Source organism: Plecotus auritus (genome assembly GCF_963455305.1).
Source record: "Plecotus auritus genome assembly, chromosome: 4".
Lineage (NCBI taxonomy): Eukaryota > Metazoa > Chordata > Mammalia > Chiroptera > Vespertilionidae > Plecotus > Plecotus auritus.
In genome coordinates this window covers 173,062,524-173,075,082 of record NC_137775.1, presented here as the reverse complement: position 1 = coordinate 173,075,082, position 12,559 = coordinate 173,062,524, and the positions used below count along the sequence as shown (strand labels likewise).

The 12,559-nt window shown below is 35.0% G+C and overlaps 1 protein-coding gene across 1 annotated transcript in view; it reads left to right on the top strand.

The window, feature by feature from the left end:
- Window positions 1-12,559, top strand: part of AGMO (alkylglycerol monooxygenase) — a 296,193-nt gene that overhangs the window by 162,585 nt on the left and 121,049 nt on the right. The window contains exons 11-12 of the mRNA XM_080665006.1: window positions 2,032-2,114; window positions 8,945-9,050. Coding sequence (XP_080521132.1) covers window positions 2,032-2,114; window positions 8,945-9,050 — 189 coding nt within the window. The remainder of the gene's footprint in view (window positions 1-2,031; window positions 2,115-8,944; window positions 9,051-12,559) is intronic.

Sequence of the window (12,559 nt, the reverse complement as noted above, 5' to 3'; positions counted from 1 at the left end):
TGAAAAAAAAATGAAATGTGAACCAAAATGAGCATCAATTATAACTTAAAGCCACAAAATGAATGTAATAAATATGTAGTAAAGAAAGAATATTAGCAAAAATTATCTTATTAATAAGCATATACTCGTATACTCCAGGAACTTAGAAAAGTGTTCATTGTGAGTTCCAATTAAAACCATAATTTTTCTACTATATTGAAATACAATAAAGTAGGAATATGCACATTAAAATGTCATGTACAACAAATATATCAATTATGAAATTAAATATATCTTTCTCCTATTAGTACTGTCCCCAGATATGGTCAGTATCAGGCAGCAACTTTAAAAGTTATCATACAATAGCCCTGGCTGGTGTGGCTCACTTGGGAGGGTGTTGTCCCATGCACCGAGAGGTTGCTGGTTCGATTCCAGCATCCAGTAGATGTTACTTTCTCCCTTTCTCCCTCTCCTTTCCTCTCTCTAAAAATCACATTAATAAACAAAACAAAAAACAACTTTGGCCATAAGGGAATAGGGCTGATTTATACCATGGTGTGGAGCTGGGATGTTGGATGTGAACAGTAATTACAACTGGTAGCTTTTGCTTCTAGTTTATGAATTTGAACAGACGCAATTTAGTTATAGGTATGCATATTAGGTAGTAATGAGTTGAAATTACCTGTAGTTGTTTCAGTAAAAAGAAAAAAGAGAAGGTGTTTGTGTAATAGTTGATCACTATTTTAGCCAATCTGTTATATTACGTTCTGGTATTCTCATAGAGGTGAAATATAAACACCATCAGTCAATAGGAAATTATCTAGGGGCTGTGTGTCCAACTCCTTGCTTTTACTGATCCACTTTCAATCTAGAGCCGTCTTTATCTGACCGTAAGCATTAGCTACATAACTACAATCTAGATCTATATCCCTGCTGCCTTTAAGTTTCTTGCTCAAATGTATTCTACCGTTGTTCCACTTTGATCCAGGAGGTTTCAGAGGGGCTAGTTTGAATTTTATGGCAGCATTTATTTCTGGGTATTTATGGAAAAGTGACTAAATCTTTTGTGTCCCAGTTTGTTTTTGTGTGTGTGTTATTTTTTCAGATATGAAGCAGATATAATGAAAAAAGTTGTTGAAACTCTAAAAAGAATTAGTGTATGAAACACATAGCATAGAAGCTATAAAATAGTAGGTCTTCCATAAACACTATTATTATTTTTGACATGTAAGCAAAATTCATAGCCCTGTCTGGATAGCTCAGCTCGGTGGGTTAGAGTATCATCCCAATAAATCAAACCAGGTTGTGGGTTTGATCACCAGTCAGGGCACATACAAGAATGCATAAATAAGTGCAACAACAAATCTATGTTTCTCTCTCTCTCTCTCTCTCTCTCTCTCTCCTCCCTCCCTTCCTCTCTCTCTCTCCTTCGTCTCTAACATCAATGAATAAATAAGAAATAAAGTAAAAATGTTAAAGAATGCATAACTTATTTATAATTATGGCAAAATTGTTATTACTATAATTCCAAATATAATACTTTAGACATTATATAAGCATATAGATTTCAAATGTATAGATTTGTGTGTGTGAAATTGTCTTCATGTATGTGTTTGCACTCATAAACACATTCTCCTTTAAATATTTTTGTATTCAAGACAGTTTTATGTTTAAAACCACAAAGAATTGGTCTTATTAAAAATAGTTATTGGAATGTGGTATTTATTCACAAAAATCTAAGTGACTTCTCCATACATGAGGGCATAGGTCCTTCAAAAAGTTATAAAAATCAAACTCTAAAGGAGAATTTTTAGGGGAAAAAAACACTAAGTAAAGTATCATTATGAAATTGTCTAATTCATTCTTCAAGGATCCAAGGAGATAAATGATATTAGGGAAACCAAATGTCTTCTTTTTGAAAATGTCAACCTCTTTGAAAAATGTCAGTGACAAATGGTGTATTTGGGGCTGTTTTTCATGTCAGCTTTCAATTCTAATGCACTTTTGGTAACTCTCCTACAAAACCTGTTGGTCTGTGTGTTTTTATGACAGGCATTGACTCAGCTCACTCTCCTTCTGAGGGTCTGCTTCTTTATCCTGACCTTGACCTCCATCGGATTTCTTCTGGATCAAAGGCAAGAAGTGAAATTCTTTCTTTTTGTATAATTTTATAATGTAGTTTTAAAAATACATGTGAAACTTGGATATTCATTAAACATTTGTTATTGAAGAAATAAAGTTGAAACTACATTTTCACCCTTGTATTTTCAATGAAACAGAGCAGCAGTTTATCTGATTTTATGTCAGGGGTGCATTTTAAATCTAAGCTTTTTAAGTGAAAATTGGGATTTTCAAGTTTATTAAAGAAAATCTACAAATATAACGATTAATTTGACAAAACATAGACCATAATCCTGAATATTTAATAAAATATAGAACGCATTTGAGTATTTTTCCTTTGCCATTTGAATAGTTCTTAATACATGTCTTAATGTGTATATATTTAAAGTTTATACACTTTACCCTCACACAGGATATTTTATTTAAGGAATCCTATTTTAAATACTACCCAGGCCATAAAATACATTCACTTGAACAATTTTAAATTGCTTTTTTGTCATGAGGTATATAAAAAATACTTTTTTGTTATCACTCGGTATTTATCAATCATTAATATTAATACTAATACCAACACTTAGGTAATTAATATGTAAGGTGGTTATTAATGCTTACAACAACACTCTAAGATATATTGCTATAAAGCACATTTTATAAACTAAGAAAGTCAAACAGACAGTAAAAGATCAAACAGAACACAAACAAGCCATGTGATCCAGAATTCAGAAATTATAGAACTTACTTGGTGAAAAATTGCAAAAAAGGTCTGTCATTCTTGAAATCTTATTTTTGTTGTGGTATTATTGTTTTCCAAATAGGTAATCAGTAATCATTAATTTCAGGTTCTGGAATAGCACAAAATTCTGGAGTTTCATCAAGATCCAGGTCCAAATGAACTTCCAGTTAATGAAACTGTTTATAATATGCATTCCATAGAAACATTTGGTAGAGAACGATGCAGCTGGTACATTTCACATAGCCATATGTAAACAATGTGTAGAATTCTAAACCTGTTTCCTTCAATACTTTAAAAATGGTGTTTATTTTACCATTCATTTTGTTTGGCTCTCTATCCTACTTTTCTACACTAGAAGTCAAGTACATACTGAGCCATAAAACAGGAAAATGGAAAAATGTGTCTCAAGTCCACCTGAAATACTTACCCAGATCCAAAGAATCTGAATCACATATTAAACATCACCATTCTATAATTTGGATGCACTTAATAGAATTGACAATCAGCCAATAGCAATTGTATAGTTTCATTTTTTTATGAAGATTGGTTTTGTCTCTGTGGATACAAATGCTAGACAAAATAAGAAAGCTGTCTACAATAATATCCAAGTATTCTTGTATATAATCACTTAAAAATCTAAACTGCCTCAGGCTTTATTCAGGAGCTCATACTGAGATACATTCTGAGAAATTCGTTATTATGTAATTTTGTATTTATGCCAACATCATAGAATGTACTTATGCAAACCTGGATGGTTTATTCTATTGCTGTACCTAGATGTGCTATACTTTTATACGACTGGCAGCATAGTAGGTTTGTTTACACCAGCATCGTTTCAAACATGTGAGTAATTACTGGTAGTCTAAGCCTACCAAAAAGACAGTTGGCTTTCCTTTTTGTATCAAAAGTGCCTGACATAAGCTTTGATTGCTGAAACGTCCACTTTAAATAGACATTCACTCCAAGGCAGGATCTCTGGAATAATCGCCGGTCAGTCACATCCTACTAGATAAAGAGCCAGGTAGCCTCTCCCTACTGAGGCTCCTTTATTTCAGAGTTCCTGGTTGATTTGAAAAACTGACCATTGGACTACTTATTCTTTCTCTTCCCACACTTTAAATTCACCTAAAAAAGGTGAGCCCATGAAACCCTAGGCCCCACCTTAAACCCCAATAAAAGCAGAAGAACCCCAGGTGAAGAACCCTCTCTCTCTCTTTCCCTCGCTCTCTCTCCCCCCCTCCTTCCATCCCTCCTTCCCTCTCCCTCCCTCCGTTCCTCCTTCCCTTCTTCCTTCCCTCCCTTTCTCTGTGTCTATCTCTTTCTCTCTGCCCAAAACCTCCTCATGTGCCTTGTATACTCCAGGACCTGCATGTAAGTCAACGGTTCCTAATGGTTATTGCTGAAGGGTGTTTTACGATATAGTAATAATCACTAGGATCCATTCTGTTGCAACACTGGTTTAGAAAGGGGAGATGTCCCTCAGAAGCTCACCAGGGACAGGTGAGTGGCCCCCAGGCATTTCTAGCCTATAGCTTTACTATTTTTTTTTAAATATATTTTATTGATTTTTTTTTTTTTTTACAAAGAGGAAGGAAGAGGGATAAAGAGTTAGAAACATCGATGAGAGAGAAACATCGATCAGCTGCCTCCTGCACACCCCCTACTGGGGACGTGCCCGCAACCAAGGTACATGCCCTTGACCGGAATCGAACCTGGGACCTTTCAGTCTGCAGGCTGACGCTCTATCCACTGAGCCAAACCGGTTTCAGCTATAGCTTTACTATTGATAGAGTAAGACCAACACAAAACAGTAATGCATTGCACTACAACCTTATAAGGGCTAAGACTCACTAGGCAATAGGAATTTTTTGGCTCCTTTATAATTTTTTTTTAATTTTAGAGGATGTTTATTAAGACTGGGGACAACGAAACAATAAAGGGCTGGGGGAATGAGCCTAGGCTGGTCTGCTTTGGCTCAATAAGAAGTCAGAGAAAAGGGGATCTTAGGGGCAGGTTGCTGCCCTGCTTGCAAGCCTCATGGGGTCCCTTAGAATTTAGGAGATGCATGCCTGTGGGAAAGAAAGGGGTGGGAGGCGGGAGGCACGGGCTTGCTCCTGGAAAGGAAAGCGTTCTCTGGACCTTCATTTTTTATTTTTTTTCGAGGGCTTTTTAAAGCTGGGCAATTAGGGGAGGTGTTAGAGGAGGATCTAAATAAAATATTCATCAGCTTTATGCTGATGTATCAAAATGATATTTATTCTCTTAACTTCATCTGTCCTTGGGTGTGGTTGGCAACTGGCACTAAGAGGATTTCTGCTATCTGTCTCCCTGAGTAGAGTCAATTCAGCTATTAACCCTCTGGTTGGGAAGGAGAAGTGCAAACCATTTACCCTTAAGTGTCCCCGGCTTTATGGGACCACCATCCTACATGATGACAGAAATGTCCTTACTGTATACATGACTGTATAAGCAATAGCATCCAGTATATCAAATACCAAGTAAATACAAGCCTGAAAAAAATGAGTATGAAATCTCTTTATAAACATTGTTAAACTATTGAAATATTATGAAAAATAAAGAGCTAAATAAATGGAGAGATAACTATATTCATAGATTGGAATGCTCAGTATTGTAAAGATTACAATACCAAATTGATTTACTTATTTCCATCCTGTTTTTTTTTAAATTTAATTTATTGCAGTGACATTGGTTAATAGGATCATATAGGTTTCAAGTGTACATTTCTGTAATACAAGATCTGTATATTACTCCATGTGTCAACCACCCAAAGTAAAACCATCTTCTGTCACCATATATTAGGCCATATATTACATTTTCAATACAATATGAATTAAAATTATGAAAGGTGTCTTTCTAGAATTTCACACAGTCTTTCTAAAATATATGTAGATAGTCCAATAATAGCCAACACAGTCTTGAGGTTAAAAAAAAAAGTCAGGAGTTGCGTAATTCCCTATCAAGATTTATTATAAAGCCACAGTAATTAGACATGTTTTATTAGCACAAAGATTAGAACAGAAAACCTAGAAAGAGATCTATGCTTATATAGAGACTTGATTTGTGATAAAGGTGTCCCTGCAGAGCAGTGGGAAAAGGCTGGCTTTTCAATAAATGGTCTTGGAAAAATTGGATTTCCACATAGGAATAAGAAAAATAAATTTGACAAATATTTCACACCATAAAAATTACTTCTGGGGTCAGGGGATTATGGGTTGAAAAGTGAGAGGAAAGCCAATACAGATTCCAGCAGGTAGCATAGTAATGTACTCTCTATAACTTTGGAGTATGTAAAAATAGTAAATGGTACACAAAGAGACCTAATTATTGATGCTTTAGATAGAATTGATTAATTAGACTATAATGATATTAAGAAAGTCAGTTTTTCAAAAATTAACTATCATTAAGACAGTAAAAAATAAAACCAAGTAGGAGATGCTATTGGCAAATTTTATAAGTAGCAAAGATGTTACATCCCAAATGACTAAAATTAAAAGGTTTAATAATACCAACTGTTAAAATGCTCATACACTGAAGAAAGGGGTTTATTTTGTGATATTTAATTTGAAAAACTGTTTGAGAATTTTTCTAACATAATTTTAACATACACTGAGTGGCCAGATTATGATCTCTGAAAGCATAATAATCTGGCCACTCTGTGTGTGTGTGTGCGTGCATGTGTGTGTGTGTATATATATATGTGTGTGTGTGTGTGTGTGTGTATACATATATAATATATATACATATATATATATATATATACATATATATATATATATATATATATTATATATATATATGAGGCCCAGTGCATGAATTCGTGCATGGGTGGGGTCCGGCCAGCCTGGCTAGGGGCAGGGGACATGGGCGGTTGGCTGGCCTGCCTGCTGGTCAAACTCCTGGTCAAGGGGACAATTTGCATATTAGCCCTTTATTATATAGGATATACACTGAGTGGCCAGATTATTATGCGTTCAGAGGTCATAATAATCTGGCCACTCAGTGTATATCTAATACATATATAAATATATAAATATAAATATAAATATAAATATATATATATATACACACACATATATATATATATATACACACATATATATATATATCCATATATCTTCTAATCCAGTAATTCAATCCCAGTTATATATTAAAAAATACACCCAAATACATGAAGGGAATGTGCAGACAGCATTGTTTACAATAAACAAATATCGTCAACACCAAATGTTCTTCACAAGGTGAATGGTTGCATGCATTTTGTATACCCACACAAAGGAATACTATGCAGGAGTGAAAGAGTGAACCCCTCTACTTGCAGCATCGTAAGTCTGTCTCACACACAATACTGAGTGAAAGATGCCAGATACAAGAATGTGCATACAGTATAATACCATTTATGAAATGTAGGAAAGAGATAAAATTATAGACTAGTTTTTAGAAATTTATGCTGAAGTGGTAAAACATTTTTTTAAAAAGAGCAAGAAAGGCTATGATTACCATAAAAGTCAGGGGATTGATTCTTGCTGAGAGAGAGGGAGGATGAAAATATTGAGGAGGTAAGAGGTATCATTGGGGTGCTGATAATGGGTGGTGGTTACATGTTTGCTTATTTGTTGAAAATCACCCAGCTGTATATTTCTGTTTTCTATACCAGTACTTCTCTATATGTATATTTCATTTCACAATATAAAAGTTTAAAAGGTAAGACATATTAAAAACTTAATAAAAACTATGTTTTAAAATAGGAATCTTGTTTTTTTAATTTAAAATTACCCATATATCATTAAAAATTATCATAATGAGTTATGACATTACTTTACAAGGGAAAAGCTTTCTTAATATTTTTTCACCAAAAAAACTTAATCACATTACTTGAATGCAAACAAATTATAAATTATTATTCTGTTTCTATTGAGTTTAAAAATGCATTCTCTTTTTTTGTACTAAAATGTTGTTACATTCAATTTTACAGAAACAATGGGTCATAATTAATAGACAATAGAAGAAAGTCTTAAGTTAAAAATATACTTTAGACTTTCTTCTTTTTTTCTATACCTCTATATTCTAAAATAAATATAATTGCATTTTAATGACATTGATCCTGTAATATTTTAGTTAGAAAATTCACCTTCATAACAATACTATTTGTCTTTTACAAAAACATTAAAATCGCCAACAAATGTTAGCTAAATATCATATCAAACTATTTTAAGCTGATAAAAGTATCTGTTTATTATCATCATTATGCGGCAGTGAATAAATGTTTATCTGCATGTGACATTCAACACTATTCCGAATACATAAATACATGTATTTCATATATTTTAGATACCATATATACAGAAAATATCATAATAATTAACAAAGATCTATAATAATGTTACCTATTAAATTAGGTATAATTACACAAATTTCACATTCCCAGTATTTCAGAATTCAACTTCTCTTTATTTTAGAGTACTTAACTATATCAGTCCTCCTACCAAGTCACTTTTTAATGAATGAGGTGTAAAGGTAAAGGCATTGAGTGAGGGAAGTGTCATTTACTTTAAACCTTAGAAATTTAGTTGTTTAGTATTTTATTCATTAGTTTAGAGTATGCTTCAGCCTGATTCATGAATGCTCAAACTAAGCAATACATTGGTAAAGAACAGATTTTCTTTAAAAGATGCATTTTATTGCCCAGCCAGTGTGGCTGAGTTGGTTGAGCATTGTCCCATGCACCAAGAGGTCGCTGGTTTGATTCTGGGGTCAGGGCACATGTTCAGGGTTGTGGGATTCATCCTCAGCAGGGGGGGGGGGGGGGCATTCAGGAGGCAGCCGATCCATGAGTCTCTTCATTAATGTTTTTATCTCCCTCTCCCTTTCTCTCTCTCAAATTGATAAAAAACAATTTTTTAAAAAGATGCATTTTATTTCTTCCTTTAATGCCTGTTTCAAACAGCTTCAGAGGCACATGCTCCTCAAATATATTAAAGTGCAGCATATTTCTTTAAGTTTAAAATAAATGTATATAACGTATTAATTATAGCATGTAAACATGTAAGGACCATATTTAAAGCTAATGCATGTTAATGACACTTATTTCAGACCTAAGGCAGCTGTTGTGGAAGCTTTCCGTTGCTTGGTGTTTCTAATGCTGTGTCGATTTGGCCATCTGAAGCCTCTCATCTCTTCCTTGTCATTTGCTTTTGAGGTAAGACATTTGCTTTAGGTGTCTATAGCAGGATTATACATCTATTGCTTATTTCATTCATTTATTCAATTTTTTTATCTATTTTGTGACTATTACTTGTGGGAAATTTTTACCTGTTCATCCACTTACCAAAACTTATTGTGTCACTTTGAGCTAGTTAATAGTGTTAAGCCTCAGTGTTCTGGTCTCTAATTTGGGATTGACATGGCTAATCTCACACAATTGTTAGACAAGTCACATTGCATGATGTTTATAAAGAAATTGGGCCACAAGTAGTAGAAGTTATTTACTAAAAGTTCTTGGCAGAGACTTTGCCATTTGAGATTTTTCTTTTTAGGGTGAAAATGAAAATTGTTGCATATTTTGTCAATTACCTATAATTCTACAGAATTATGATTACATAATATAGGCTAAGTAGCAGGTGAAAATAAGCTATTTGGGGTGATTTATTTGAAGCCCATATTTTAAAAATTACTGTCCATTTCCTGTGATTCTTCTAAAAGTAAATACCTTCTATGAGCAACGAAATACTTGGTAAACAAATTAAAGCAATATTAGAATATATTGCTGCTTTTTTGTGTTATAAAATGAGGAGACTAGTTTTACACAATAGATTGTAAATTATCGCATTAAATTTCCTATAATTTATTGGCCCTGTGGGATTTTTCTAGTATGAAGGTGCACCCTAGAAAATATTAATCCATGATAGTTTTCTATATATCATGTTTTTTATTAAGATGGTTAAAAATTAAGAGACATAAATACATTTTTATTCTTGCCATCCATCCCTTATCCCTTAGGCCTTTATTTTAAAAGTCCTCATGTGCACGTCCACCAAGTGCTTTGCCAAATACTTTAGGTTCAAAAAGGTTTCCACCATCAAGCACGTTTCCCCCCATTTTAATATTATGTGTATTATGAGGAACACACATTTTATATATTTCTGATTAATTTATACTAACATTACTAAAACATAGGTGTTTTGAGCAGAATTTTACATTAAAATTGAGTTTTTAAAGAAGCATTTTAAATTCATTTTTTTTAGCTTAGTTTACTTTGTATTGCCTCTTGTTGCTTGCTTTACTTTTCTTGTTTGAAAGCAGGAAGTGATTCCTTGCCAAGAGTAGATTAACCAGAAGAGCAAACACATTGAATTTAGTTCACCATTGCAAACTTTGAATTTTGAGTGAGTTGGAAAATGGATCTAATCTCTATTAATTATATTGTTTGGGTAAAAATAGAAAGTCAGGAATGTTAGCAGTCTAGTTTTCTGCATGGCCCATTTCTGTCCACTGAACCAGCTTCCATCCTGTTGACTCACATCCCCTCCATTTCTCATGGCTGTCCTTTCCCCTGACTTATTTGTGGGTGTAATCGACCAGTGGCAGCCTGGTGAATTACGAGCAGCGGCTTAAGGTAAACATCATTTACTCCTAAGAAATTATTTCCACATCACCTAGTTTTTCTGCTTGGCATTCAAAAGAGAGAGGCCCTGCCCCTTTTTCTAATCACCTGTCCTGCATTTGAAATAACAAAGAGCCTCCCCCAGCCCGTGTGCCACGCGCTGTGCTATGATTTATGGCCTGAGCATCCGACACTCTCCGTGCACTAACAAGATGGCCTGCTGCATTTGAAATATATCCCCCGAATGAAAGCAAACACGGCTTTGTGATATAAAGCCTTGTCAGCACTCGAGGAATTAAACACATAAAAGATCTAAGTTTTTAGTTTTTCCTTTTTTTGAGTTGCCTTTACGAATAGCTCAAATGGGTTACAATCCACAGGACAGTGTTTCATATATTAGAGGAGGGCTCTAAGGGGAATCCTGACCCTGAGAAATAGGTGCAGGGATATTTGGCAGAACGTCAACGTGGTTTCCACCAGTACATGACAGGGACTCATTATGGGCTTGCTGTTGCCTGTAAGCTGGTTTCACTACCATCAACTACGAGGCCAGGATGCCTGGTTCCAGATGCTCTCGCCAATTGACCGTAAAATTGCTATGCATTTCTGGCCAAGCCCGAGATTTTAAAAGCTCCCCTCCCCCTTTCCTCAACACCCTAACCCCCAATTCCCTCTAAAAAGCTGCTCATTATTCTTCCTTTGCCCCCTGATCTCAGCAAAAGAAGTACTTCTGGAATCAATTAGAAATGTCTGCCCTTGATGAGGTTTGCACGTGAGTTTGGAGTTGTGAGGCTTTGATAGTGGCAGCCAACAGCTGCAGTTTCAGGTGGTAAAATCTACGAAGGAATTTTCCAAGGTTTATTTACCACCATAAAAAAATTTAAAAATAGGCAAGACAACTAGGGAAACTGTCTTATATGTCTTTGAAAGTGAGGTCAAATTTGGATTATGTATTTGTTTTATTCACAATGAACAAATTGGAGATCTCTGTTTGGGGGGGGCGGTCTTTCCATTGCTTTAATAGATTGTGTCAAATGGTTATAAATATTGGAAATGAGGGTCTCCTTTGCGAAGGTTAATGGTAAAAGAGAATCTGTTATTTCTTCTGTCATATTAACTGCTTGACAAGTAAAGATAGTCAAGGTTAATGGAACCTGTCTTCTGAAAAATAATGTGAATACTGTGTAATACATTGGCCTACTTTCTTTCTCTCTAGCTACGCGTATGTTTAAGATATTAAATAAAAATTTACAATAGTTTTTCTTTTTAAATCTAGTTGTTTGGTAACTTTTATTAATGCTTATTTAATATGATGCTATAAACCTTTTTTATGTTTATGTGTCCAATTAACATCATTAGCAATTGTAGCATGAAAATGACATAATTTTCCAAAAGCCAGATTGAAAAGTATAGTAAAAACCCAGGTATCCAAATTATCACTTGGCACTTTCAAGCATATGGCCTTTCCTTTCCTCAAATATTTGATATGCTTCTTAGAAGTCTACTTTTTTTTCTACTGCTGGCTAAAAAACAGAGACAATTTCAAGCATACATTTTTATCACTAAAATTTTTTCACTCATGACTTCAAGAAATGCTGTCAAACTCCCCCACCCCCAGAGAATCACTATTACAGAATTTTAGTTTCCAGAACTACTACTACTTCTATAATTAAACTAGTGACCCGGTGTACAAAACTCGTGCACATTAAAAGGGGATTAATTAGAGGAAATAATTTAATATTGCAATTTGCCCTTTCTCTATAATAGAAGTGTCAGAGATGAAAGAAAATTAGTAAAATGTATATGAAAACCTTCCTCCTGTCAGAGTCTGGGGCACACCACAGGACCCAGAGTCAAGTCACTGCCCACCCACATGCACCTCAAAATCACGTGAGACCCAGACCCGGCCAGTGCCCCCCCCTCCATTGGGCTAGATCCAGACGGGGCCAGTCCCATCCTTGTCAAGCCCTGCCAGGTAGGGGGCATAGCCTGAGGTCCCCCAGCCCAGACCGGGGTGGGGGCGTGCCTTGAGATCCTCCGTCAAGCCCTGCCAGGTGGGGGATATGACCTGAGATCCCCTGTCAAGCCCCGCTGGGTGGGGGGCG